Below are 25525 nucleotides of genomic sequence, written 5' to 3'. Positions count from 1 at the left end.
GATCACAAGTAGACAGAGAGAGGGAAGCAGGCTCCCTGCTGAGCAGAGAGCCCGATGTGGGACTCAATCCCAGGACCCTGAGATCATGACCTGAAGCGAAGGCAGCGGCTTAACCCACTGAGCCACCCAGGTGCCCGACAAACTTTTTTTTTAATTATAAGATTTTATTCCTTTATTTGACACAGAGAGGGCACAAGGAGAAGAAGAGGGAGAAGTAGGCTCCCTGCTGAGCAGAGAGCCCGATGCGGGGCTTGATCCCAGGACCCTATGATCATGACCCAAGCCGAAGGCAGACGCTCAACTAACTGAGTCACCCAGGCATTCCAATAATTTTTTTTTAATGGGAACAATATATCCAGGTTACTTAAAGACAGAGCACTAAAGCTGAATTTATGCATATGACAGGAATCTGTTTTAAGAAAACACATGCTAATTGTACGAATATTTCAGAAACATTTTCTTAGGAGAACACTAAAATTATTCGTAATTCTAGGTCCAGAAAAAAACACACACTGAGAAAGCACAGACTCTAGTCACTGAACTGTCAACCTTCTGCTCACACTGAATGAGCAGACTGTGAGGTAACAGCCCCCCACCACAGGTACATAGTGTATTTGGTGGTGTAATCTTCTTTTTCCTTAGCTCAGTAATTTTCTTCTCATATCATAATATAATCTTGTAAAGTATTAACTTTATTCACTGCATGACATTCCATTAAACCTTAACCAAACCATATCCTTGTTACTGGAAATAATGGAAGGTCATTTCCAATTTTCTACTTTTTACGCAAGTAGTCATCACTGGCACCCAGAGCCAGTATTTCTTTACTATAGGTTTCTATAGTAACAATATAAAATATATTGCCAAAGAGCTCTACAAAAAATCTGTACCTATTTATATTCCCTAGCATAGGGTTTTTCTTTTTGAAAGGATCTTGAAACATCTTAATTCGGCCTAGATGCAACCTCACCATAGAACATCATACTACAAAGCACACTGACTTCCATATTTAACACAAATATCATTCTATCAAGTAAAAAAATACATTCCACACCTAAGCAACGTTTAAGCCTTCCTTAAGGATAATATACTGATTACTACAGCTGAGGTTTATTGAGGCATGCACCAGGTACCATGCCAAGCGCTTTATATATTTTACCTCATTTAAAACTTTTAATTACCTTAAAAAAAAACCTTTTAATTACCTTGTCAAACAGAAATTATTACTTTCTCCAGGTAAGAGATAAGAAAATTCAGGCTTACACAAATTAGGTGGTTTGTTCAGTATATGAGCATCTTATTGTTGCTTTAACAAATCACCATAAACTGGGTGGTTTAAAACAACCAGTTCTAGAACTGAGAAACCTTAAATGGATTGGCAAGGCTTTGTTCTTTTGGAAGCTCCAAGAATCTGTTTGCTTGCCTTTTCAACATCTAGAGACTGCCCATATTTCACAGTTCATGACCCTCATCACTCTGATCTCTGCTTCCTGTTGTCAAATCTTCTCTCAGACCTTTCTGAATTTCTCTTAAACACTTTTTTTTAAAGATTTATTTACTTACTTTAGAGAGAAAGAGAGCAAGAGTGCAGAGGGGGAGGGGCTGAGGGAGAAGGAGACAGTCTTAAGCAGATTCTACACTGAATAGATGGTCCAATGCAGGACTCACTCTCATGACTCCGAAATCTCGACCTGAATCGAAACCAAGAGTCTGACACCCAACCAACTGCACCACTCAGGCACCCCCTCCTATATTCCTTTTATGTGGACACTCGTGATTACATTGGGCCTACCTGGATAATCCAGGATTAATTCCCCCTTCTCAAAATCCTGAATTAAATCTCATCTACAAAGCCTCTTTTGTTTATCAAAAGAGATTCACAGATTCCAGAGGTCAGGACTCACATACCTTTGGGGATCATTAGTGTGCCTACTATAGCCATAATAGAGTTGTAAGAGAGAAAGGTACCAGCTAACTCAAGACCATAAATCAAACTACTACACAATTTTCCAAAGTCAAAGTAGAATAGGAATATCCACAGCAATTCTGATCCAGTAGATATAGAATACAAATTATCTACCTTTAAGTGAGCCTTTTTTTTTTTTTTTTAAGATTTTATTTATTTATTTGACACAGAGAGAGAGAGAGAGAGATCACAAGTAAGCAGAGAGGCAGGCAGAGAGAAGGGGGAAGTAGGCTCACGGCCGAGCAGAGAGCCCGATGCAGGACTCGATCCCAGGACGCTGAGATCATGACCTGAGCCCAAGGCAGAGGTTCAACCCACTGAGCCATCCAGGTGCCCCTAAGTGAGCCTTCCTTTAGAAATTACACAAATATAGAACACACTGTTTTTTAAAGTACTGTAATTTACTCCTTTAAAAATAATCTATATTGGGGCACCTGGGTGGCAGTCGGTTAAGCATCTGCCTTCAACTCAGGTCATGATCCCAGCCCTGCACAGGGCTCCCTGCTCAGTGGGGGAGTCTGCTTCTCCCTCTCCCTCTGCTCCTCTCCCCTGCTTGTGTACTCTCAAATAAATAAAATCTTTCAAAAAAAAAAAAAAATCCATCCTTTAAGGACTTTTGGCTGATACATATTTGTTTCTTTTTTCTGAAAACTTTTCTTTATAACCTGAACATGTAAGTAGCCTCCTACTTTCCTAATTACATATAACTACCTTATTTGGTATATGTTTAAAATAAATCACAAAACTAAAATACACAGTACCTGGGGGTGGAATCTCTAGATCAGTCGTCTGCTGGACATTAGTACGACCAGGTCTAGGATCAAAAGCAGGAACCAAAGCAGAAAACTGCCTCTTGAGTACATAATCATCATCCCATGTTCTCCGACGTCCTCCTTTAGTTTCATACTCTTCTTCTTCCTGTTAAGATTCCACATACAGATAAACAAGATAAAATTTCTTTACTACAAAAGTGAAGAGGTGGATGTTAAATACTTCTCTATATAGCTATTACACTTCCTTTTTTAGCCATAGTTTTTAAGCATAAGATGACATAAGTGTAAATAGGCACATACGTTTCTTAACGATTTAAGCTTACCAAAAGTAAACTGCCTTAATGGTGCTTACACTAATCCACAAACAATAAAATGAGAAAGAACCATATACATACACTGTATCAGTGTCAATTTCCTGATTTTGATGTTAGACTCTAATTAGGTAAGGGGTAACCATTAGAAGAAACTGGGCAAAGGGCACAAAACCTATCTTTGGAACTTCCTGTGACTCTGTGAACTTACAATTATTATTTTTTTTTAAAAGATTTTATTATTTGACAGAGAGAGAGAGAGGATCACAAGCAGGCAGAGAGACAGGCAGAGAGAGAGAGAGAGGGAGAAGCAGGCTCCCCACTGAGCAGAGAGCCCGACATGGGGCTCGGTCCCAGGACCCTGAGATCATGACCCAAGCCGAAGGCAGAGGCCTAACCCACCGAGCCACCCAGGTGCCCCCAGAACTTCCAATTATTTTTAAATAAGTTGCTTTTAAAAAATGTAAGTAAATTTTATTATATACTGAATTATATATGAAATACAATGCTTGGAAGATGCTTTAAATAACATGGCAAATAAACATGTTTGACAAAGTGTTGGTAATCATTACAGATGATGGGGTCTTGGGGATTCATTGCGTTATTCTTTCTACTTCAAGCATGTTTGAAAATTTGCAAAATTAAAGTTTTTTTTTTTTTACTGTTTTAAATATTTATTCTCAGTAAACGATTTCAAACTATGCTCATTTAAGTAAGTTGGTGCATAATCCCTTTTCTATTAAATCATAGTGCAAGGACCAATGCCGCGCTTCCGCTAGAATCCCAAGCTCTTTTTCTAGAATGTCCATACGCATATGTATCACTCCCTTTGTGGAGCACCTACCATGGAGGTCATGTAATAACCAATAACCAAAAAACAAACAAAAAAACCAAACATCCAGGTCGAAGTGATTCGCGGGTGCCATCATTCAATGGCGGACCCTGCCTGGAGACTAGGAGACTGCTCAAACAGATTGCGGGCAGGCATCTCAGCCCAGGCCTGTGCTGGGGAAATGGTTCCCGGCTTTGGGCACAATCAGGAAGCCAGCGAAGTGGCCCGACAGTGCAGCCAGGGTTTAGGGCTGATGATCTTTTTGCAGCCAGGCAGCGCGCCGACACCCGCTCCAGGAGCCAGGCTAGGAGGCCGCTCAGCGCCGGCGCTGGCCACGCTCGCAGGCCCCCGGGCTTGGCCGGCTCCAGTGCCCCGGCCCGCACCTCAGGACGGAAAAATTAAAGTTTTTTAAAGGAACATTTTCTTCTCTTCACTTTTACTATCAACAAAAAAGATCAATGAATGGTAAATGTTGTAAATATCTGATGTCATAAATAACAATTATGCATGTACTTATATGCACACATAGCCTCTCATATTCTGAACACTTAAATTAACTTATATAACAAATGAAATGGACATATGGTATCTCTGTAATGAGAATGTTTGAGTTTTAGTCCTAGATCCAAAATGTCTGCATGTGACCTTTACCAACCACTTCATCTAAAAATTAGGGCTGATAATAACCCTCAAAAGGTTGTTGAAAGGATTGAATTAGTTAATACATGGCAAATATTAAAACAAAGGCTAGGGGGTGCCTGGGGTGGCTCAGTGGGTTAAGCCTCTGCCTTCGGCTCAGGTTATGATCCCAGGGTCCTGGGATAGAGTCCCACATCGGGACTCTCCTTGCTCAGCAGAGAGCCTACTTACTCCTCCTCTCTCTCTGACTGCCTCTCTGCCTACTTGTGATCTCTCTCTGTCAAATAAAATAAATAAAATCTTTAAAAAAAAAAAAACAAGGCTAGGACTTAATTATTGATATCATTGATTAATAAATGAATCATTTATAATGAATAATTGAATTAATAAATGATTCATTTTATATAAATAATACAATATATTAGTAAATTCATATAAAAATATAATATAATATGAAATATTTATATAAATATAAATTTTAAAATAATAAAATAAAATTTTATTTATTCATGTTCAGCTAACAGACTAATATTATTAACCCTACTACTATTACCAAACCTGTGAATCTTAGATAATAAAATTAATCATTTTAATAAACGTTAACTGTTACCCAAGGGCCAAGATGAAGTGCTTTCAAGTAAGAAACTCCTTTATGCATTATGCCAGAGCAATCATGGACTCCTTCTAGAATATAAAACCCAAGCAGTAAAGGAAATTTCTTTTTGTTTTTCTGGTAGCTTCTTACCCCCCCCTTCAATCCCCATATGTTCTTCTAGGTGTTTTGGTTGATGCTTTACTGTAAAAAGGGAGGAAAATACACAGTAGGGAAGATAAACATTAAGATATTACCTGCTCCCCAATAGGTCGGCTCCCCGCTCCAGCAGGGACTTGGGGTAGCTGCGAGGTGACAGCGTGGTGTGTTACATCAGAGCGAGAGCCAGCTCGACGCTGCAGGGAGGGACGTCTCAGAATCTGGAATAAGAAAATGTGAAGAGACATGTCTAATTATTTGACTCATATACATATATATATATCCCCATTCAGCTTTAACCTAAAACCATCCACCCTATCATCAACTATCATTAAAAAAAACTTCATATTCATTAAGCATCTTCACAAAACTTACAGATTGGACGCTTTATAGTCACCATGCCTCATACACAACCTTCACAAGAAGTATGTTACAGTAATATTTGTTTTTATGTAAGACATACTAAAAGAATTTCTTGGGAGTCCTTCATACCATTAAAAAGCAACCTGTGAAATTTTTAAAAATCTAATAACATTTTATAAAGAAAAATAAAAAATATACAAGTTACAATAAGGGTATTTCCAGGTATAAGTTCAGTTTGAAGATAATCGTAGTGGTTAAACATTAAGAGTTCTGGATCACACTTCCTAAGCTTAGGTCCCTACTTTTGTACTTAACTGATAGATTAACTAGGACATATTATTTCTTCCATGTCTCTACCTCACAGCTATAAAGAATGATGAAATAATACGGAGATACTGCCCACAAAACAGTACATACTAAAATAGTTTAACTAGAGTGCCTGGGTGGCTCAGTTGGTTGAGTGTCTGCCTTCAGTTCGGGTCCCAGTTCCAGGGTCATGGGATCGAGTGCTCTATCAAGCAAGGAGCCTGCTACTCCCTCTCCCTGCCACTCCTCCTGCTTATGTATGATCTCTCTCTCTCTCTTTTCAAATAAATAAATAAAATCTTTTAAAAAAATAAAATAAAATAGTCTAATTATTGTGAAAGGAACATAAAAATTATATTCTTCAGGATTAGTGCAGTTCTTTACACTTTTAAACCTGTTAAAACATCAGCATGTGACATTTTAGTATTCTCCAAATACAACCAATTTATTCTCTCTTAAAAGAGAATCATAAATGTTCAGATTAAAGGTGCTTTTCTTAATTAACCACGTTTTTCATACTCATCCCATATTTTCCTATTTCAAAGTTTAACCAGGACTTAGCTTTTCCTCTTTTCATTTCAATTATAAACATCTTATGTTAGTTAAGAGAATGGGAGACACTCTCTCTACCATAACCTCCTCGTATTCTTGGTCCTCCTGATTGTCATCTTCATTCTCATCATCTTCCTCATCTGGCTCAGGCAAGTCTTCATCATCATCTAACTCAGCTAACAGAGTACTGGCACGACAGCTATCCAGGAAATCTAGAAAAGAAAAACAACAACCTTATTCTCAACATAATTAACAAAGCATTATAAGGTAACTGTGTACTGGTCTTACAAAACAAAGGAAAAATTCAACAGACAAGTATAAAAACCACACTGACTGATGCCACCCTTCTTCCACCACCACAAATATAAAATGAATGTTGGTCACAAGAATGGTAGAACACAACACAAGATAAAGGATAACCACAAACTAAATCCAAGTCTACAAACTCATAATGAAAAAGATCAACAATATGGACTGGGTTTAAAAATAACAATCCTGGGGAGCCTGGGTGCCTCAGTGGATTAAAGCTTCTGCCTTCAGCTCAGGTCATGGAACCAGGGTCCTGGGATCGAGCCCTGCATCAGGCTCTCTGCTCAGTGGGGAGTCTGCTTCCCTCTCTCTCTCTGCCTGCCTCTCTGCCTACTTGTATCTCTGTCAAATGAATAAATAAAATCTTAAAAAAAAAAAATAACAATCCTATCACCAATGTCTGTATCAGCCACAGGAAGCATAACATGACTTGTGCCAAAAACTGTGTTAGGCACCAGATATATATACCTGTAAACAGACATGGTAGGATCTCCCATTCGATCAGTGGAGATGGGGGGAGAAAGGCATTTAAAAAGTAAACAAATGAGGGGTGGCTGGATGGTTCAATTGGTTAAGCATCTGACTTTTTTTTTTTTTTTTAAGATTTTATTTAGTTATTTGACAGAGGAATCACAAGCAAGAAGAGACGAGGCAGGTAGAGAGAGAGTTGGGGAGGAGCAGGCTCCCTGCTGAGCAGAGAGCCCGATGTGGGGCTCGATCCCAGGACCCTGAGATCATGACCTGAGCCGAAGGCAGAGGCTTAACCCACTGAGCCACCTAGGCGCCCCAAGCATCTGACTCTTGATTTCAGCTCAGGTCATGATCTCAGGGTCACGAGGCTGCGCCCTACAATGGGCTCCACATGGGGCATGGAACCTGATTAAGATTCTCTTTCTCCCTCTGTCGCTCCCAACCGGTCATGCTCTCAAAAGACAATTTTTTAAAAGGAAAAAAAAAGAAAAGGAAAATATATAAATAGAAACTGTAAACTATCATATAAGGGAAAAGGCAGAATAAAGTCAATCAGAGAGGCTGGGTTTAGCTATGTAACCTGGCAGGTTAAAAATAACAATTACTTAATGACACTGCCTATGTACTATGAACTAATACATGTACCATCTTTCACATTATCCATATTCCCCCATCCCATGAAGTCTGTGTCAGATAAACAGTCCCACACAATGAAGATGCTGACAAGCTGTTCTGCACGAGAACTGAAAATAGAAAGTAATAATGGGACTAAAACAGGAGTTTTACTGAATATGAAAAAAAAAATTTCTGTGAATAAAAAGACAATACACACTCTATATTCCAAAAGAACATTGAGAAAACAATTTATAATCACTTGGAAGAATCTTTTATCTGCAAACCTATGAACAAAATACATATATTTTAAATCTAATAATTACACAAGATTAAAATTTAATACCTTTTACTAGACGGTTAGTAGAAGAAAGAGGCCTGATACGATATTCAATGAGTTTCTAAGGCACACATTTTTTTTTAACACTTTAATATTCTGGAATCAGAATGTGTCTTACAAGCAATGGCAAGTCACAGCTAAATTGGCAGTATTTTTTCCTTAGTGACATAAAATAATTATAATTAATGGAATCTTAAATTTGATGAAATATATTATCCCTAAAACATGTTAAGGTGCCATCCTGTAATTTAGGACTGGTTCTCATGAACATAATGTGGTAGTACACACACACACACACACACACACACACACACACACAAAATCAATTCCACTTTTGACTAACTATCAAAGGAAAACAATCTGACTTTAGATACTGAAATCCCATCTTTCACATATTATAATTCACTGAAATCAAGGCATTTTTTAAATCATGATCTTCTCTTTAGCAGAGTATAAGAACATTTAAATAGCTCCTTATTTCATAGATTTGACTGTATCACAGAATCACGCCCCTCAAAACCTGACACAGTAAAAGTCTGCATACAGAAATTATTTTATAATGCAGATGTTCCTCTGATCCTTCACAGCAGCACCCTTAAAGAGTCCTCCAGTTTTAGAAATGTGAAAAAGGAAATTGTATTCTTCTTCTTTTTTTTTTTTAAGATTTTATTTATTTATTTGAGAGAGAGATCACAGTAGACAGAGAGACAGGCAGAGAGAGAGAGAGAGAGGGAAGCAGGCTCCCCGCTGAGCAGAGAGCCCGATGCGGGACTCGATCCCAGGACCCTGAGATCATGACCTGAGCCGAAGGCAGCGGCTTAACCCACTGAGCCACCCAGGCGCCCGGAAATTGTATTCTTCTAACAATAATTTTCAAAAGGCAACCAGTAGCCCTATTTAATATTTTTTCCCACTAACATACCCATAACCTACTTAACTTTCACATGATCAATAAAGCCTAATGTTAACATGTAACCAATGAGTAGAGATGGGCAGAGGGGCTCCATGAGAAAAGCCAGAGTGGAATATAGTTTATTCAATGAATTTACATACTCTGGTATAATCACCATCACCATTTTGCTACATACACATTTAATAGATAAGGCAGACGCAGAGAAATACGATGATTCTCTTAAAACTATAGAACATCAGATCCAATTTTTGGCTTGGAATAGGAAAGGACACATTCAGAGAAAAAAAGAAAACATTAAAGTAAGATTTACATAAAATAGTACTTGAAATATTTGAAATTAACAAATTCAATTTTTTAAAAAAGATTTTATTTATTTACTTGACAGACAGAGACCACAAGTAGGCAGAGAGGCAGGCAGATAGAGAGGAAGGGAAGCAAGCTCCACACTGAGCAGAGAGCCCGATGAGGGGCTCGACCCTAGGACCGTGGGATCATGACCTGAGCCGAAGGCAGCAGCTTTAACCCACTGAGCCATCCAGGCACCCCAACAAATTCAATTTTTAAAAAGATCAGGCAGGTGCCTGGATGGCTCAGTCAGTTAAGCGTCTGCCTTTAGCTCAGGTCATGATCCCACCGTACTGGGATCAAGTTCCACAACAGGCTCCCTACTCCACAGGGAGTTTGATTCTCCCTCTGCCCCTCCCCTTATGCTCTCAATCTCTCAATCTCTCTCTCTCTCTCTCCTTAAATAAATAATCTTTTTAAAACAAAGAAAAGAACAAGCAAGGGCATCAAGGATGTATGAATGTATGTATCTATGTATGCATGGTAAAGGATATTCATCAACAATAATGATCGAAGTGCAACCTTTTTGAAAGGCAATTCAACCACTACTTCTTTTTAAAAAGTACTTTAAGGGAATACACAACAGTATAATTCAAAGATGCTGATTCATAACAATGTTTATAGTAACGAAAAGGTGTAACTTAAATGTCCAAAATGGAGAATTTATTATATAATGGTCACATAGTCAAACACTGTAGAAACACACTGAACAATGTGAAAATAATTTCACAATGTACTGAATAAAAAGAGGTATCTGGAAAGATAATCCCTTTCTTTGGAAAGAAGAGGGGCCAGGTACTGAGTCCAATCACCAATGGCTAATAATTTAATCATTCATGCTTAAGTCATGAACCCTCTAAACACCTCCTCCCTCCACACTGACAAATAGAGGATTCAAAGAGCTTCCAAACTGACAGACAAAGATACATCCATGGAATGGCAGTCCCCAGACTCCAAAGGCACAAATACTCTTGTGCTTGGGACCTTCCAGACCTCACCCTATGCAACTCTTCCATCTGGCTGTTCCTGAATTATACACTTCTTGTTAGAAACGGTTACTCTAGTAAATAAAATGTTTTCCTGAATCCTGTAAGCCACTTCAGCAAATTAATCAAGCCGGAGCAGAGGGTCATGGAAGCCTCCAATTTATAGCCAGTATGTAGCACAGATGACAACCTGGACTTTCAATTCAGTGTCTGAAGGGGTGGGGAGGTGGTGGTATGGAACCAAGTCCTTTACCTATGGGACGTGACACTATGTTCAAGTAGTTAACGGTGCTAGAACTGAGTGACTGAGTTAAACTGTATGACACGCAGGTGATAGTCTGAAAACTGCTTGGTACAGGAAAACTTCAAAAACATCTGGTAGTCAGTGGTGTTAGCAGTGAAGTGTTCTGTGAACAGAGTGTACAAGAGAGGAGATACACAGGGAGAGTGTTTTTCCTCTTACATTATAGTATACAAAGAATATAACTTCACAAAGCTTATTAATCTCTTACACTTCTTTTCTGATAAAGATGTCAAATATATTCTAATAAAACTTCATAAGTGCACAAAAGGTAAAAAAGGAGGACACAAAAGTTCCTAGATGTCCGCTTATGATCAGATAATTTAATGTCCCCCATAGCACAGAGTTCTTTCATCTTATATGAAGATGCCATATCTTTAATTAAGAGTGGATAATTATTTTCTAATTGACAGTTAAAAACAACATAGCAGGAAAACATACTAAAAGCATCACTACACAAATACCTAAGTATTTTAAACTATAACTTACCATATAAGGAATATTCTGCTTCCTGACCTGTATCACTCTCACTGGAGGTTGATGTGAGGCTGGTAGTTAAAGTATTACTTAAGGACTGACCAACTGATAAAACTGTTGTTGCTGTGGCTACATTGCTGCTGCTAGTCACACTGGATGTTGACATTGTCACTGTTGATGTGGTACCAGGTGTGGTCAAATTGGGAAAACTCTGAGCACCCATAAGAGGAGAAGCTAAAGATAAAAATGAAGCAAATCAGTACAATTGGTGGGATTGTATAAACCTAAGAAAAACTAGATTATATATTTAGAATGAGATCATGAAACACTAATTATTAAAAGGCTGAAAAGCAACAACTTTGGGAACCCAACTGAAATCCAACTAGGAATCCTTGTTTGTATAGCACTGTAATTTTTCCAAAAAATTAAGCCTTGCTTTTTTAAAAACCGAAACAGGCAATGAACTAATTCCCAATGACATTTTCCAAAGGAATTACTTTAACCCATTAGCTTACGTTAGAATTAAACACCTTCCAGAAGCTAGTATCAATTTAGGACCTAAGAAAAAGTTAGACAAGTGTGATGCTCTGATTTCAATTGACGATAACAATATTTAATAGTCATCTATTATCCTCATGCAGCTGAACTTAACAATTATTTTAGAAGAGTGAAAAACAGAAGTGTGTTACTGCTTTATCCTTCTGGATTAAGAGGCTCTTTATCACACCTGATCTGAATTCTTAAGAGATCATGATTCTATAGAACTGCAGATTCCTGAAGTGCTAAATCTGATGTAGTTGTATGTAACACGGTTAACAATCTAGTTAAAGACTGCAGCCAGAACCCACTGAACAAGAAACACTACTGTACATCCCTCCGAGTGGAAAAACCATTGGGTTCCATAAGGAAAAGCTCACTTACTTGCTGTGCTCATCACATTCCTCCCCAAAGTATTAGTGTTGTTATCACTGCTGCTTCGGCTTAGATTCATGTTGTTCGTGGCATTAGTCCGTGCTATGTTTGCCACTCTCCTTACAAAACTCTCCAAGCTAGATGTTTCTCTTGAGGACAGATTAGGTACACTTGCACTAGAGCTCATAGGGGCCCCAGCAGCCAACAAAGAACTCACTGACAGTCTGTTACTTGCTGAAGAGCTAAGGGGCCGTTGTGAAGCTGCTTCTTTATTAGTTAACTCAGACACTGAACTAACATCAGGAGAGCTAACACTAACAATTCCCATGGATATTGCACTAGACTCCCCAGGAGTGCGAACAGAACTATCGGGGCCTAACTTTCTTTCAGCATTTTCACTTCCCGTTTCCGCTGTTAAGGTGCTGGTGCTTGCACTGGAAGATGACCCTACTTCTGTTTGAGGGACGTTTTCAGCAGATGAAAGAACAACAATTGGTTCATGGACATCAGCTCCTGAAACTATACTGTGTTCCATTACAATTTCTGATCTCCGTTCCGTTTTGGTCGAACCCAAGCTGATGTCGCTGCTACTGGCCACGCTACACACAGAACTGCTGCTTCCTTTTCTACTTGAGGAGCCTGCAGCAGCAGAGGTCTTGTCTGGACAGTTGTTTTTCACCAAGCTGCTCCATGATTGCGTTGTGCCTGAAACAGTGGATGAAACAGGTTTGGGTGATGCCACTGTATCAGGGTCGTACCCTGGTGCAAGCTTGAGGTCAAATTTTCCTTCTGCGCCCATACGGTAAGAGTTTGAGCCACCAGCATCCCAGGTGACATCAATCCAGCCTGGAAAGGGACAGGAGTTTGTGAGACCCAGCAGAAAGCAGAGAGGAGCGTGTCAGACAGTAGCTCCACAATATGGGATCAGCTTTTCATCACTGCTGTACTTCTCTGAATTTCTATAGCCACTTAAGGTCTGCCAACTAAAATTAAATTCTTCCTTTTATTTCTCTTATTTCTGAACTGCATGCTCTGCTGATATCTGAAAACAACGTAAGGGTCATGTTTACATCTATTGGGGTGTCTTTTAAGGGGAAGAACTATTAAAAACTGTAAAAAGACTGATACAAATGGTGATATACTACACCTTCAGTTAAGTACAGATGATATCTAAAAAAAGGTTTTTTAATTGCTAAATGTGATTACGTGGTCAAATGTTCTTTTTTAGAAAAAAGTTCTGACTTATCATTAATTTTTATGTTTGGGCTAAATTCTAATAATTGACAAAATATTCATATATTACGGTACAAATTTTAGGTGACCAGCTCAAATAACACTAAGTTAGCATTTCGGTTGTGTTCTCAAAGTTCAGTGGTTACATGGTTTTCTTATGATTAAGTTTAATATATTTGAATAAGCACAGAATATTCTAAAAACAAAATTTTTAAAATATTGCTAGGCTCTTTATTAGAATCTATAAACTAAAGCTAATAATGTGCAAAGAACTAATGAACATGATATTCAATGTATATTGACTTGCACTTGTAAAACAATACTTGTTCTTTTTAAAAAACAGTAATTAAATTCCAAAAGCAGTAAAACAAATTGCCTAGCAGAATGGAAAATAATGAAAATTTTACAATCTTAGTTTAGTGTTATCAGCTAACTACTTCAGGGAAAACACAACACATAAAAATACAACACGTTTAAGTTTTTCTAAAGTCTTAAAGTACTTCACCTATACACGCAAGTACTCCCATGCATGCGCACACAACCACACACATGTAACAAATTCATATATGTTTATGATGAGGCTCAGAGAGTTATAAGTAATACTGAATCACCTGTGGGGATTATTATCTGCATAGCAGTTCTATGAGAGGAAAAACTAACAGCCCTAAATCTACATAATCTAGTTTTGATGAAATTTCAATTACTCCCATTTATTCCATATACTGAAATAAGTTTGGAAGAACCAACATTTAACCATCTCTTCTGCAACATGGAATAGTGTGAATAAAGGAGAGGCTCAAAAACATCTACCAATTCCAAATAAAAATAGCATTATAGTACATTAATTGGCCCAAAAATATGCTGATAATTTATTTATTTCATAGCAGTCATCAAGATCTGTAAAGGTGGGGCGCCTGCGTGGCTCAGTGGGTTAAAGCCTCTGCCTTCGGCTCGGGTCATGGTCCCGGGGTCCTGGGATCGAGCCCCGCATCGGGCTCTCTGCTCAGTGGGGAGCTTGCTTCCTCCTCTCTCTCTGTCTGCCTCTCTGCCTACTTGTGATCTCTGTCTGTCAAATAAATAAATAAAATATTAAAAAAAGAAAAAAAGATCTATAAATGTATGTTCATCTGTCTCACTCAGAAGGCAGGAAGTTATACTTTTTTGTTTACATGAAATCTAACAATTTACCAAAAATACCAGTACAGGGTAGGGACTCATTTTTGTGGAATAGATGGGGGGAAAGGGTTTTTCCACTGACACCTAGATTCTTTAGAAAGGAAAGATATTTGGGGCACCCAGGTGGCTCAGTTAAGCACCCAACTCTTGATTTCAGCTCAGGTTGTGATCTCAGGGTTATGAAATCGAGCTCCACATCAGGCTCCACACTGGATGTGGGCCCTGCCTAAGATTCTCTCCCTCTCTCTGTGCCCCTCCCCACCAAAAGAAATGGTTGGTTTAGTCAGTGGAGTGTGTTCAGTCAGTGGAGTGTATGATTCTTTATCTTTGGGTTGTGAGTTCAAGCCCTATATCAGGTACAGAGAGTACTTAAAAGTAAAATGTTAAAAATTTGAAAAACGGGGACGCCTGGGTGGCTCAGTTGGTTAAGCAGCTGCCTTCGGCTCAGGTCATGATCCCAGCATCCTGGGATTGAGTCCCACATTGGGCTCCTTGCTCTGCAGGGAGCCTGCTTCTCCCTCTGACTCTGCCTTCCACTCTGTCTGCCTATGCTCGCTCTCGCTTGCTCTCTCTGACAAATAAATAAATAAAATCTTTAAAAAAAAATTTTTGAAAAAAGAAAGAAAGAAAAAGAAATGGTTGGTTTACTATTTGAAAGCTAAGCACTTCTGCTAACATAATGGTTTCAATATAAGACTCAATATGACCAGCCAACTTGGTCAGCTGAAACTCTACACTAATCCAGTCAGCCAAAAAAGCTTTTCTTATACTCAATTCTAAAATTAAGATTCCCATTTTCCAAGGCAGTCACTTTAGCTGAGTCCAGCCTGAGAAAAATAAACTGCATTCATATACTCCTAACTAGTCCACACACTTAAAAGCCAAAACAAACAATTTAGAATATTAACTAAGTATCATTAAGAGGTCTAAAAACATTTAAAATTTCTGGGTTGAATGGTACTACTGTCATGTCAACTATTATTGGTTTTTATGAATGTGGGCAGTTATATCTTTGCTCATTCACTGAGAAGGCAGGAACAATTTGCAGTTACAGTATAACTGAATAGAAATCGATTAAGTAGGTCCCTTGGGTGGCTCAGTTGGTTAAGTGTCTGCCTTCTGCTCAGGTCATAATCCCAAGGTCCTGGGATTGAGTCCCATATTGGGCTCCCCACTCAGCGGGAAGTCTGCCTATCCCTTTGTTTCTGCTCCTACCCCCTGCTCATGCTCTCTCTCCCACTCTAATAAATAAATAAAATCTTTTTAAAAAAAATGCATTAAGTAGTAAGATGATACAAGGAAAAGAATCTCAAAAACCATAAAATCAAGAATGTATTTAGGTAAATAAATGCCTATATCACGTAGAACATGAATATATCAAGATACTAAGTATTAGTCACTCTCCTAAGCACTGTCACCTTTATTATAGCTCTTCAGATATCTCATTTAAGTTAAGAATATGAACATTTTACTCCTTTTTGTTCTTAATGCCAAGCAAAATTCTTAAGAACACACTACTGGCTAGGCAAATCATTTACGAATAAATCAACCTTTTGAGTATTTATTAAGAAAAAACACTAGGCATTTTAAGTTGCTTCTGGGAATTTAAGAGCAATTTACCACGTGGGTATGAATTTGATTTAAACAACAACCCTTACCTTATAAAATATCAAAGTTTAAAATCCAAAGAAAAGCTGGTAGACTGAGAAACGTTAGGAATGTTATTTTAAAACCTAATAATAAACGAAAAGGCTACAATTCTTTATCTATGCTTTATTTAAAAACAGTTGCTAAAAATGTTAATGTTTTTTCTTATACATGACTTATAAAAGAATAAAAAATTACTGCCTCATTCCTATCACACTAACAAGAAAAGCCTAAGAAATCAAAAATCAATGAAAACTTATGAATAATAGACCAAAAAAAGCAGCAGAAAACGTGTCTTTAGAATAGTCAACTTATACTAACTTATTAATCATTTTAGAATACTAGCAATAAGTTCTAAATCAAAACAGAAATTAAAATTTTTCCATAATTATAAATAAATGAGTTTTCCATTTTTAGAGTGAAATCAATACAGTTCTCTAGAGTGCTGGGACATTTATACAATTTGTAAACTATCCCAAAATAATGAAAAATACTTTGTTATTTAAGTACTCCATTCCTACACTAAAATGCTAAGCACCTACTCACCATTATGCAGTTCCCCTGTGACGGTACCTTCTCCTTGTGGGCTGCCATCCTGATCTCTCCATTTCCAATCAAGGCCTCTAATCACACGAGCCCCTGGAACCATGTATTTCAGAACCTGGGAGCGAACTAGACGTCTCTGTCTTCTAAGATTAGCTTCTGCTTCCTTAGCTGCTTTCCCTGTAAAGTAGAAATTCAAGAAATATAAACAGGTCACATTTTATAAAGAGAACTGTTTCAGTAAGTTAAAACCCAGCTTCATCTCTTTACCTAGCTGGTCTTCACATACTCCATTTACAGTGCCATAAAGTTCAAATCCAGAGAGTGACAGGTAGTGGGTTTGTCCACTAGCATTCTTCCCCATCTGTTTAATTCTCACATGTCGCCAACCTTGTTTCTCATCCTTTGGTGGATCAAGAGGCCAGGTTGCTGTTGACCTGTGAATGTGTTAGGAAAAAATGGTGTAATGTTTTAAAACAGATGAAAAGGATGTTTAAGGTGGGGAAGATTTTTTACATAATAGAGACCAACAGAAAAAATAAACAAACTTCCACATTCAGTCTGTTACTGAATTCCACAGTTTGTTACGTAAAAATCAAGATATCAAAGGAGAAAATCAGACATCAAGAAATTAAGTTAAAAATGAAATGTTTAAATGTGTACGATTAATGTCTCATAACTTTAAATGATTTATGATCAATAAAAAGAAATGAAGACAAGAAATAAGACAAGAAATTTTAAGAGTAACAAATATGCCTAGGATGAAAAAGATTTTTTAAAATTCTTGCAAAGTTTAAAATAATATATTATTAAATTTAAAGCCTGAAAATATTATCTATAAATTCAAATATTAAGGAGTTCTCTCCATACTACATGAAATGCAGAAAGTAATTTAACTCTATGCCCTATATTCTCTCAAAATGTGCCACACTGTTCTATTAAAATTTAGCAGGATTAAAATTTTTTGAAATACAGTACTTTTGGGGGAACCTGGGTGGCTCAGTTGAGTGTCAGACTTCTGGTTTCAGTTCAGGTTGTTACCTCAGGGCCATGGGATTGGCAGCATTGACCCCCGTGTTCAGCATGGACTCCTCCCTCTCCTGCTCTCTCTGCCCCTTCTGCATGCACACTCTCTCTCAAATAAAGTTTTTAAAAAGGAATACAATACTTTGTTTTTAAAATATATATATGACCAATATATAAAATTTAGAAAAATATAAAAATAAGAAAAATTTAAAAGTTAGCCATATTTCTTTAAGCAGCAGTAACTACTGTTAATCTGTAGAATATACACATATGTCACGTATATACATGTAAAGTTCAGTAAAAAATTAATTCCATTTTTTGTTTTTATTAGTATACTATATTCGGCTCAGGTCGTGATTTCAGAGTCCTGGGATCAAGCCCTGTATCGGGCTCTCTGCTTGGTGGGGAGCCTGCTTCCCCCCTCTCTCTCTCTGTCTGCCTCTCTGTCTACTTGTGATCTCTGTCAAATAAATAAATAAAATCTTTTTAAAAAGGGGGGGGTGATGCCTAGGTGGCTCAATTGGTTAAGCGTCTGCCTTTGGCTCGAGTCATGATCCCAGCATCCTGGGATCGAGTCCCACATCAGGCTACTTGCTCGGCAGGGAGCCTGCTTCTTCCTCTGCCTCTGCCTGCCATTCTGCCTGCCTGTGCTTGCTCTCTTTCTGACAAATAAATAAAACCCTTAAAAAAAAAATCTTAAGGGCGCCTGGGTGGCTCAGTGGGTTAAGCCGCTGCCTTTGGCTCGGGTCACGATCTCAGGGTCCTGGAATCGAGTCCCGCGTCAGGCTCTCTGCTCAGCAGGAAGCCTGCTTCCTCCTCTTTCTCTCTCTACCTGCCTCTCTGCCTACTTGTGATCTCTCTCTGTCAAATAAATAAATAAAATCTTTAAAAAAAAAAAATCTTAAAAAAAAAGTTTTGGTAAAATTATCATTTCAAAGTTTTAATACCTAAATTATAGTATTAAATGATTTTTTTTTAAAGATTTTATTTATTTGTCAGAGTGCAGAAGCAGGGGAGTGGCATGCAGAGGGAGAGGAAGAAGTAGGCTTCCTACTGTGCAAGGAGCCTACTTCTTCCGAGTAGGGATCATGACCCAAGCCCAAGGCAGCCACTTAACCAACTGAGCCACTCAGGCATCCCTCCAGTGATATTTTTAAAAAGAGAAACTTGCTTTAATATTTCACAAAGAAGAGGGCTCTAAGAGCATACAGTCATAAAAATAAACAAAGCTCTTTACTCAGTTTTTCAATTTGCAAAGACTCCTCAACTAACCCTGGTTCATTGAGACTGCAGTCATCAACATGGGTATACAAAGAAGTCCAGTTCTGTCCATCTTTGGATACCTGGAAAACCCAATTTCTCAGGGCAGACCTTCCATAACCACGAGCATGACGAAGTGTATATGCTGATGGTATCACCCAGAGACCCAGATCTATGGCAAACCAGGCATTCTTATCGTCATTGCTATGGCAATTTAAAGCTGAATTATCACGACTTAGTATGTCTTCTAAGCGGCCATATGGTAGATTTCTTCCTTCTGATGATGTTACTACTACAAGTCCATAAGCAGCTGGATTTACCCATTCATATGCAGTTCTAAATAAAATAAAAAAAATTAGTAGTTAACACTATTAAAATAACTGCAATATATTCATACCAGTTTTCCACATAAAATCGTATTTTTTAAAATTCTAAAATTGACAATTTATTTTTTCCTCATAAAAATAAACTGAGATAGTCTTATGTTTAAGCTATAAGACAAAATTCCTTAAAGTGTAAGATACTCAGAGTGGTTAATAATTTTATTCTACCATCTAGAATTCTTTTTCCAAGTGAATATTTTCACTCTACATTAAAGAGCATGACTTACTTCGCATTTGTCCCAATCCAATAAATGATTCCATTTTCATCAAAATCATGCTGGTGCCGAAATATAAAATTTTGGCCTTCTCTTAATTTCCGAACAAAGACAAATGAAGATCGGTCAAAATCGTACCACTGCTTTGCTACCTATACCAAAGAGAATATGGAAGACACTCACCTTAATAATGCTATTTTCAAATGCACTGCCCACTTTTCCCTCTCCTTTAATGTGACTTACTTTTTTGAGTTTATTTACCTATGAGAGAGAGAGCACAGCAGGGGTGGGGTGGGGAGGGGGGCTGCAGAGGAATAAGCAGACTCCCCGCTGAGCAAGGAGCCCAATGTAGGGCTCAGGCTCAGTCCCAGGACCCTGAGATCTTGACTTGAGCTGAAGGAAGCCTCTTAACCGAATGAGCCACCCAGGTGCCCCAATTTGACTTATTTTATCCCAGCAATTACTCATTAAAGACTACATGGGGAAAATCCTACAGTGGGCTCCATGCTCAGCAAGGTGGCTACTTGAGATTCTCTCTCTTCTTCTCCCTCTGCCTCCTCCCCACCACACGTGCACTCTCTCACAAATAAGTAAATCTTTTTTTTTAAAAAAAGAGTATCTGTGGGGAAAAAAAACAGAAATACTCAAATTTCTACAACCAAAATATCAACTATTAATATCATAGAATATTTGTTTACTCCATTATTTCAACAGACAAGGTAAAACAACATCTGATCATACTGTACCAAATTTTTTTTTTCCATATTGGTCTTTATACATTTTAATAGCTACATAATATTCAAATTAATGGAAATAATTATCAGCTTGATAGACATCTTATTGACTGGCATTAAGGTTTTGTTCATGACTTTAGTATCACAAATGTCTCTAATAAACCTCTTTTTTTTTTTTTTAAAGATTTTATTTATTTATTTGACAGAAATCACAAGTAGACAGAGAGGCAGGCAGAGAGAGAGAGGGAAGCAGGCTCCCTGCTGAGCAGAGAGCCCGATTCGGGACTCGATCCCAGGACCCTGAGATCATGACCTGAGCCGAAGGCAGCGGCTTAACCCACTGAGCCACCCAGGCGTCCCTCTAATAAACCTCTTAATGAAGAAAGCATTTATAGTGTATAAAGATTATTTTCTTAAAATAGAGTACAAAAAAATGGAATTACAAGGTCAAAGTGCATTACCATAACATAACTCTACATATGTACTTCTGCAACTTCTTTTCTAAAGGATTAAACCCCATAGCAGAGAATGCCTATTTCACCACGGCCTTGCCAGAAACTCACCATTTTTAAGAGATACTGCTCCAGAGATTCAACTGTAGCCAGGGGTTCCATCTTCAACATCCTGCCAGTCCTGTCTATCAAAGCAGTTTCACCAGGTGCACGTTCCAACCGAAATCTTAATCTTCTTGTAAGTATCTGTGCAAAAAATGATAAGACTGCTTCAGAAAGTACCTTGTTTTTCTCTTAGAACTGTAAAAATGAGAAACATTCTCAATAGTAATTGAAAATTTTAAGTTATAGTATAACCCTAGAAGGACCAATGTGTGTTTTCTTTTCTTTTCTTTTTTTTTTTTTTAAAAAAACAAAGGACCACTGGGGGCACCTGGGTGGCTTAGTCAGTTAACTGTCCGTCTCTTGATTTCAGCTCGGGGAATGATCTCAGTGTTATAAGATCAAGTACAACATCAGGCTCCATGCTCAGTACAGAGTCTGCTTGTCCCTCTCCCTCTGCTCCTCCCTCAGTTCTTCCTCTCTCTCTTTCTCTCTCAAATAAATAAATAAAATCTTTACAAGTAAATAAAATTTAAAAGGACCACTGAACAAGTGATACTGGCTTTCAAGAAAGTTAACAATGTACTTAGAAATTTCTAAACAACTTCAAATACACATGGTTTAAAGAAATCGTAAAACACTGTAACAGAAGTACTGTATTCCTTACAAGTTTCAATTTCCAGGAAAGTTATGAAGAATAGCTCATTATTAAGCTAATTCATTCCTTTATTTTTTTAATCATTCTTTTTTTTTTTTTTTTAAGATTTTATTATTTGTCATAGAGAGAGAGAGAGAATACAAGCAGGGGGAACGGCAGGCAGAGAGAGAAGCAGGCTGCCCACTGAGCAGGGAGCCTGATGGCAGACTGGATCCCAGGACCCTGGGATCATGACCGAAGACGAAGGCAGGCACTTAACCAACTGAGACACCCAGGAGCCCCTAATTTATTCCCTTAAAAACAGAATATAGGGCGCCTGGGTGGCTCAGTGGGTTAAGCCGCTGCCTTCGGCTCAGGTCATGATCTCAGGGTCCTGGGATCGAGGCCCGCATCGGGCTCTCTGCTCAGCAGGGAGCCTGCTTCCTCCTCTCTCTCTGCCTGCCGCTCTGCCTGCTTGTGATCTCTCTCTGTCAAATAAATAAATAAAATCTTTAAAAAAAAAAAAAAAAAAACAGAATATATTAAATAATCTAAGGCTAATCAACTTTTTAGGTAGGCTTTATGCCCAATATGGGGCTCAAACTTACAACCCTAAGATCGAGTCGCAGGCTCTACCAACTGAGGGAGCCAGGCTCCACTACTGCTAATAAACTTTTAAAAATACAAGACAGGGCGCCGGATGGCTCAGCTGATTAAGCATCTGCTTATCAGGTTATGATCCCAGAGTCCTGGGATCGAGCCCCCAGTCAGGCTCCCTGTTCAGCAAGGAGGCTGCTTCTCCCTCTCCTTTTGCCTGCTGCTTTCCCTGCTTGTGTTCTGTCTCTGTGTCAAATAAATAAATAAGATCTTTTAAAAATAAAATAAAACAAAAATACAAGATAGCTTCCAATCCAATCCATTTTATTAAACAAGTATGAAACCAGCAATTTTAGGTGGTTTTCACTACTGTTTAAATCTTCACTAATTCCTATAGATACATAATCAAATATTTATATGGGCATGTGGGTAACAGTTTAGACTACAAAACTACCAGAAGGTACATTACCAGCCTTCTTGCACAGCCTCCTAAAAATGGGAAGTGCATAATAAAAGATGTTGATGCTCCTAGGACTGTATAAGCGGGGGAATTTCCAGTCATTGAGACTTACCTCTGCATCATTCACTTCACAAGGATAAAGCCTTGGGGTGCCTGGGTGGCTCAGTTGGTTAAGCAGCTGCCTTTCGCTCACTCATGATTCCAGGGTTCTTCCCTCCCTTGCACATGCTCTGTCTCTCTCAAATAAATAAAAATCTTTCTTTTTTTTTTTTTAAAGACTTTATTTATTTGACAGAGAGAGAGCCAGTGAGATAGGGAACATGAACAGGAGGAGTAAAAGAGGGGGAAGCAGGCTCCCTGCTGCAGGGAGCCTGATGCGGAGCTTGATCCCAGGACCCTGGGATCATGACCTGAGCCGAAGGCAGACACTTAACAACTGAGTCACCTAGGTGCCCCACAAATAAATAAAAATCTTAATAAAAAAAAAAAAAAAAAAAGAGGATAGAGCCTAAAAAAGGATAAAGCCTTAAAAAGGATGTGCTGGGGTGCCTAGCTGACTCAGTAGACCATGTGACTCGATCTTGGGGTTGTAACTTGGAACCCCACATTTGGCATAATGATTGCTTAACAAATAAAATATTTAAGAAAAAAAAGGGGGGATGTGCCAAAAAGCCCTTGCTCCTCTTCATTATTCAATCCAAAATGAAACACAAAGTAGATCTCAACATCATGTTATATATAATTCCATGTCAAGCAAACTAAATACTTTAACTCCCTGGACAACTTCTCTAGTCTGGGAATCTAGTGGCTTTGGTAACATTTGGATACTTGGGGGGTATGGCAAGATTTTTGCCTTGAGTAACCATTGTTTTGGCAAATACAAATTCTTAGTCACTTAGTAAAGACTGTATTTAAAAGAAACTATTCCAGGGGCGCCTGGGTGGCTCAGTGGATTAAGCCACTGCCTTCGGCTCGGGTCGTGATTTCAGGGTCCTGGGATCGAGCCCCGCATCGGGCTCTCTGCTCAGCAGGGAGCCTGCTTCCCCTTCTCTCTCTGCCTAGCTCTCTGCCTACTTGTGATCTCTGTCAAATAAATAAATAAAATCTTTAAAAAAGAAAGAAAGAAAGAAAAGAAAAAAAAAAAGAAACTATTCCATGCAGTCCAATACTGGATAAAGGCAAAATTCAGGCAAAATGACGTATAAAGAAAACTAAGGTAACCTACAAAAGATATAATAAAGGTCTGTACTGGGATAGTCATACAAAGAATATTTATTCTGTCTATTCACATTTTGCTAACAAAAGAATACAAGAATAAATTAATGTAAATGCCAACCCAAACATTTAGGAAAAAAACAAGGCTTCTTATAAAACACAAGATTTCCTAAATAATCAATAGGAACAGGTAAGGAAGGCCACCTGGCTTTACCAAATGACATAGAGCAAGAAAAATTGTCCTTAAAATATTTTTATACTTTCTCATCTACTGATACTCATAGAGACCAAAGGACTTAACTCATAATTCTAGAACAAAAGGACCCATTTCTTTTTTCCTGCCTTTTCCACTGATAAAGCATCTTCTTCCACTTACCTTCAACCAAATGATTTACTACTTAAAAATATTTATTAAAAATCCACAGTGATTTGATTTTTAAAAGTTGAAATATTAATAATTCAAATTATTAAAAATAATCAAATGGCATTAGGATTACAGTCTTTAATGAATAAGCGGAATTGTTAACTTAAAACAATGTGAAACAAAGTTTGTTCTTATTTTTGTTTTCTTAAGCAAAGTAAAAGACTACTCCTAAACATAGTAAGCAATAGTGACTACATTTTTCATGATTACCTGCAGGTTATATGTGGATCCAGGTGTATCATATAAATGGAGAGGTAGACGTTCAATAGACTCTAGTACAGCTATTAACTTCCGAATTAATGCAACTGCTGGTCGACTACAAAGAAAAAATAATTAGGAGCATTTATATAATTTTATAACCAAATTCATACAGAATTGTGTTTACCAACCTCATAAAGACCCCTACTTTCTTTATGAGTGCAAAGAGAAGTTTAATTTTGTATGTGCAAACAAAAATACTCTCACAACTCAATTTCCTTCACTTAAGAATAAAGTATTTCATTTTACCTATAAGACTTTTATCAACTGCATTCAAAGTAGACATAAAATTTATTTTTTAAAGTTTAAACAATTATGGGACGCCTGGGTGGCTCAAGTCCTGATCCCAGCTCCTGGGATGAATGAAGCCCCACATCAGGCTCCCTGCTCAGCAGGGAGTCTGAGAGCAGAGCCTGCTTCTCCTGCTTGCCACTCCCTCTGCTTGTGTACATGCACTCTCTCTCTCTCTGACAAATAAATAAATAAATCTTTTTAAAAAAGTTTAAATAATTTTATTACTTAAAATTTGATACATATAAAATATATAAAACAGCAAAGTTTTGAAAATCATATTATTTGCTGGCAAGGTAATGCTGGTATAATGTTTCTAGAAAGTAACTTGACAATTTTTATCAAGAAACTTTTAAGATCACCTACAACCTTTAACTCAGTAATGCCACTTAAAGGAATTTATGTAAAAGGATGTTTCCAGGGGTGCCTGGGTGGCTCAGCTGGGTCATGATCCCAGAGTCCTGGGATCAAATCCTACATCAGGCTCCCTGCTCAAGAGGGAGTCTGCTTCTCCCTCTGCCCCTCACCCTGCTCATACTCTCTTCGTCTCTCAAGTAAATAAATAACATATTAAAAAAAAAATGCTTTAAAAAGCCTTTCCTATTATACATTTAAAGTATAAATCTACTTTGATCACTGAATTTAAAAGTTCCTATTTTGTGTATAAGCATTATATTAGACAATTTTAAAGAAGTATGCTAACTTTCAAACAT

At 37.9% G+C, this 25525-nt stretch overlaps 1 protein-coding gene and 1 long non-coding RNA gene across 20 annotated transcripts in view; both read right to left on the bottom strand.

The window, feature by feature from the left end:
• Positions 1–25525, bottom strand: part of HECTD1 (HECT domain E3 ubiquitin protein ligase 1) — a 99808-nt gene that overhangs the window by 16808 nt on the left and 57475 nt on the right. For 4 of the 19 annotated variants that reach the window (XM_082737880.1, XM_082737869.1, XM_082737870.1 and 1 more), the window contains exons 19-29: positions 24474–24579; positions 20940–21074; positions 19655–19794; positions 19057–19380; positions 17029–17195; positions 16762–16938; positions 12169–12864; positions 11260–11481; positions 6572–6705; positions 5371–5493; positions 2728–2884 (exon numbers count right to left, since the gene is read on the bottom strand). In XM_082737880.1, coding sequence (XP_082594006.1) covers positions 2728–2884; positions 5371–5493; positions 6572–6705; positions 11260–11481; positions 12169–12864; positions 16762–16938; positions 17029–17195; positions 19057–19380; positions 19655–19794; positions 20940–21074; positions 24474–24579 — 2381 coding nt within the window. Of the gene's footprint in view, positions 1–2727; positions 2885–5370; positions 5494–6571; positions 6706–11259; positions 11482–12168; positions 13006–16761; positions 16939–17028; positions 17196–19056; positions 19381–19654; positions 19795–20939; positions 21075–24473; positions 24580–25525 lie in introns of all 19 variants that reach the window. The other 15 variants (XM_082737866.1, XM_082737877.1, XM_082737884.1 and 12 more) reach the window with 5 other exon arrangements.
• LOC309868284 lies at positions 172–2712 on the bottom strand. The gene is made up of 2 exons (XR_014313621.1): positions 986–2712; positions 172–954 (listed from the first exon to the last, which is right to left on the bottom strand). It is a non-coding gene; the product is annotated as an uncharacterized lncRNA (long non-coding RNA).

The sequence above is a fragment of the Mustela nivalis genome, assembly GCF_964662115.1.
Source record: "Mustela nivalis genome assembly, chromosome: 6".
Classification (NCBI taxonomy): domain Eukaryota; kingdom Metazoa; phylum Chordata; class Mammalia; order Carnivora; family Mustelidae; genus Mustela; species Mustela nivalis.
The sequence above is the reverse complement of the archived record's forward strand: the minus strand, read 5'-3'. Positions and strand labels throughout refer to the sequence as shown.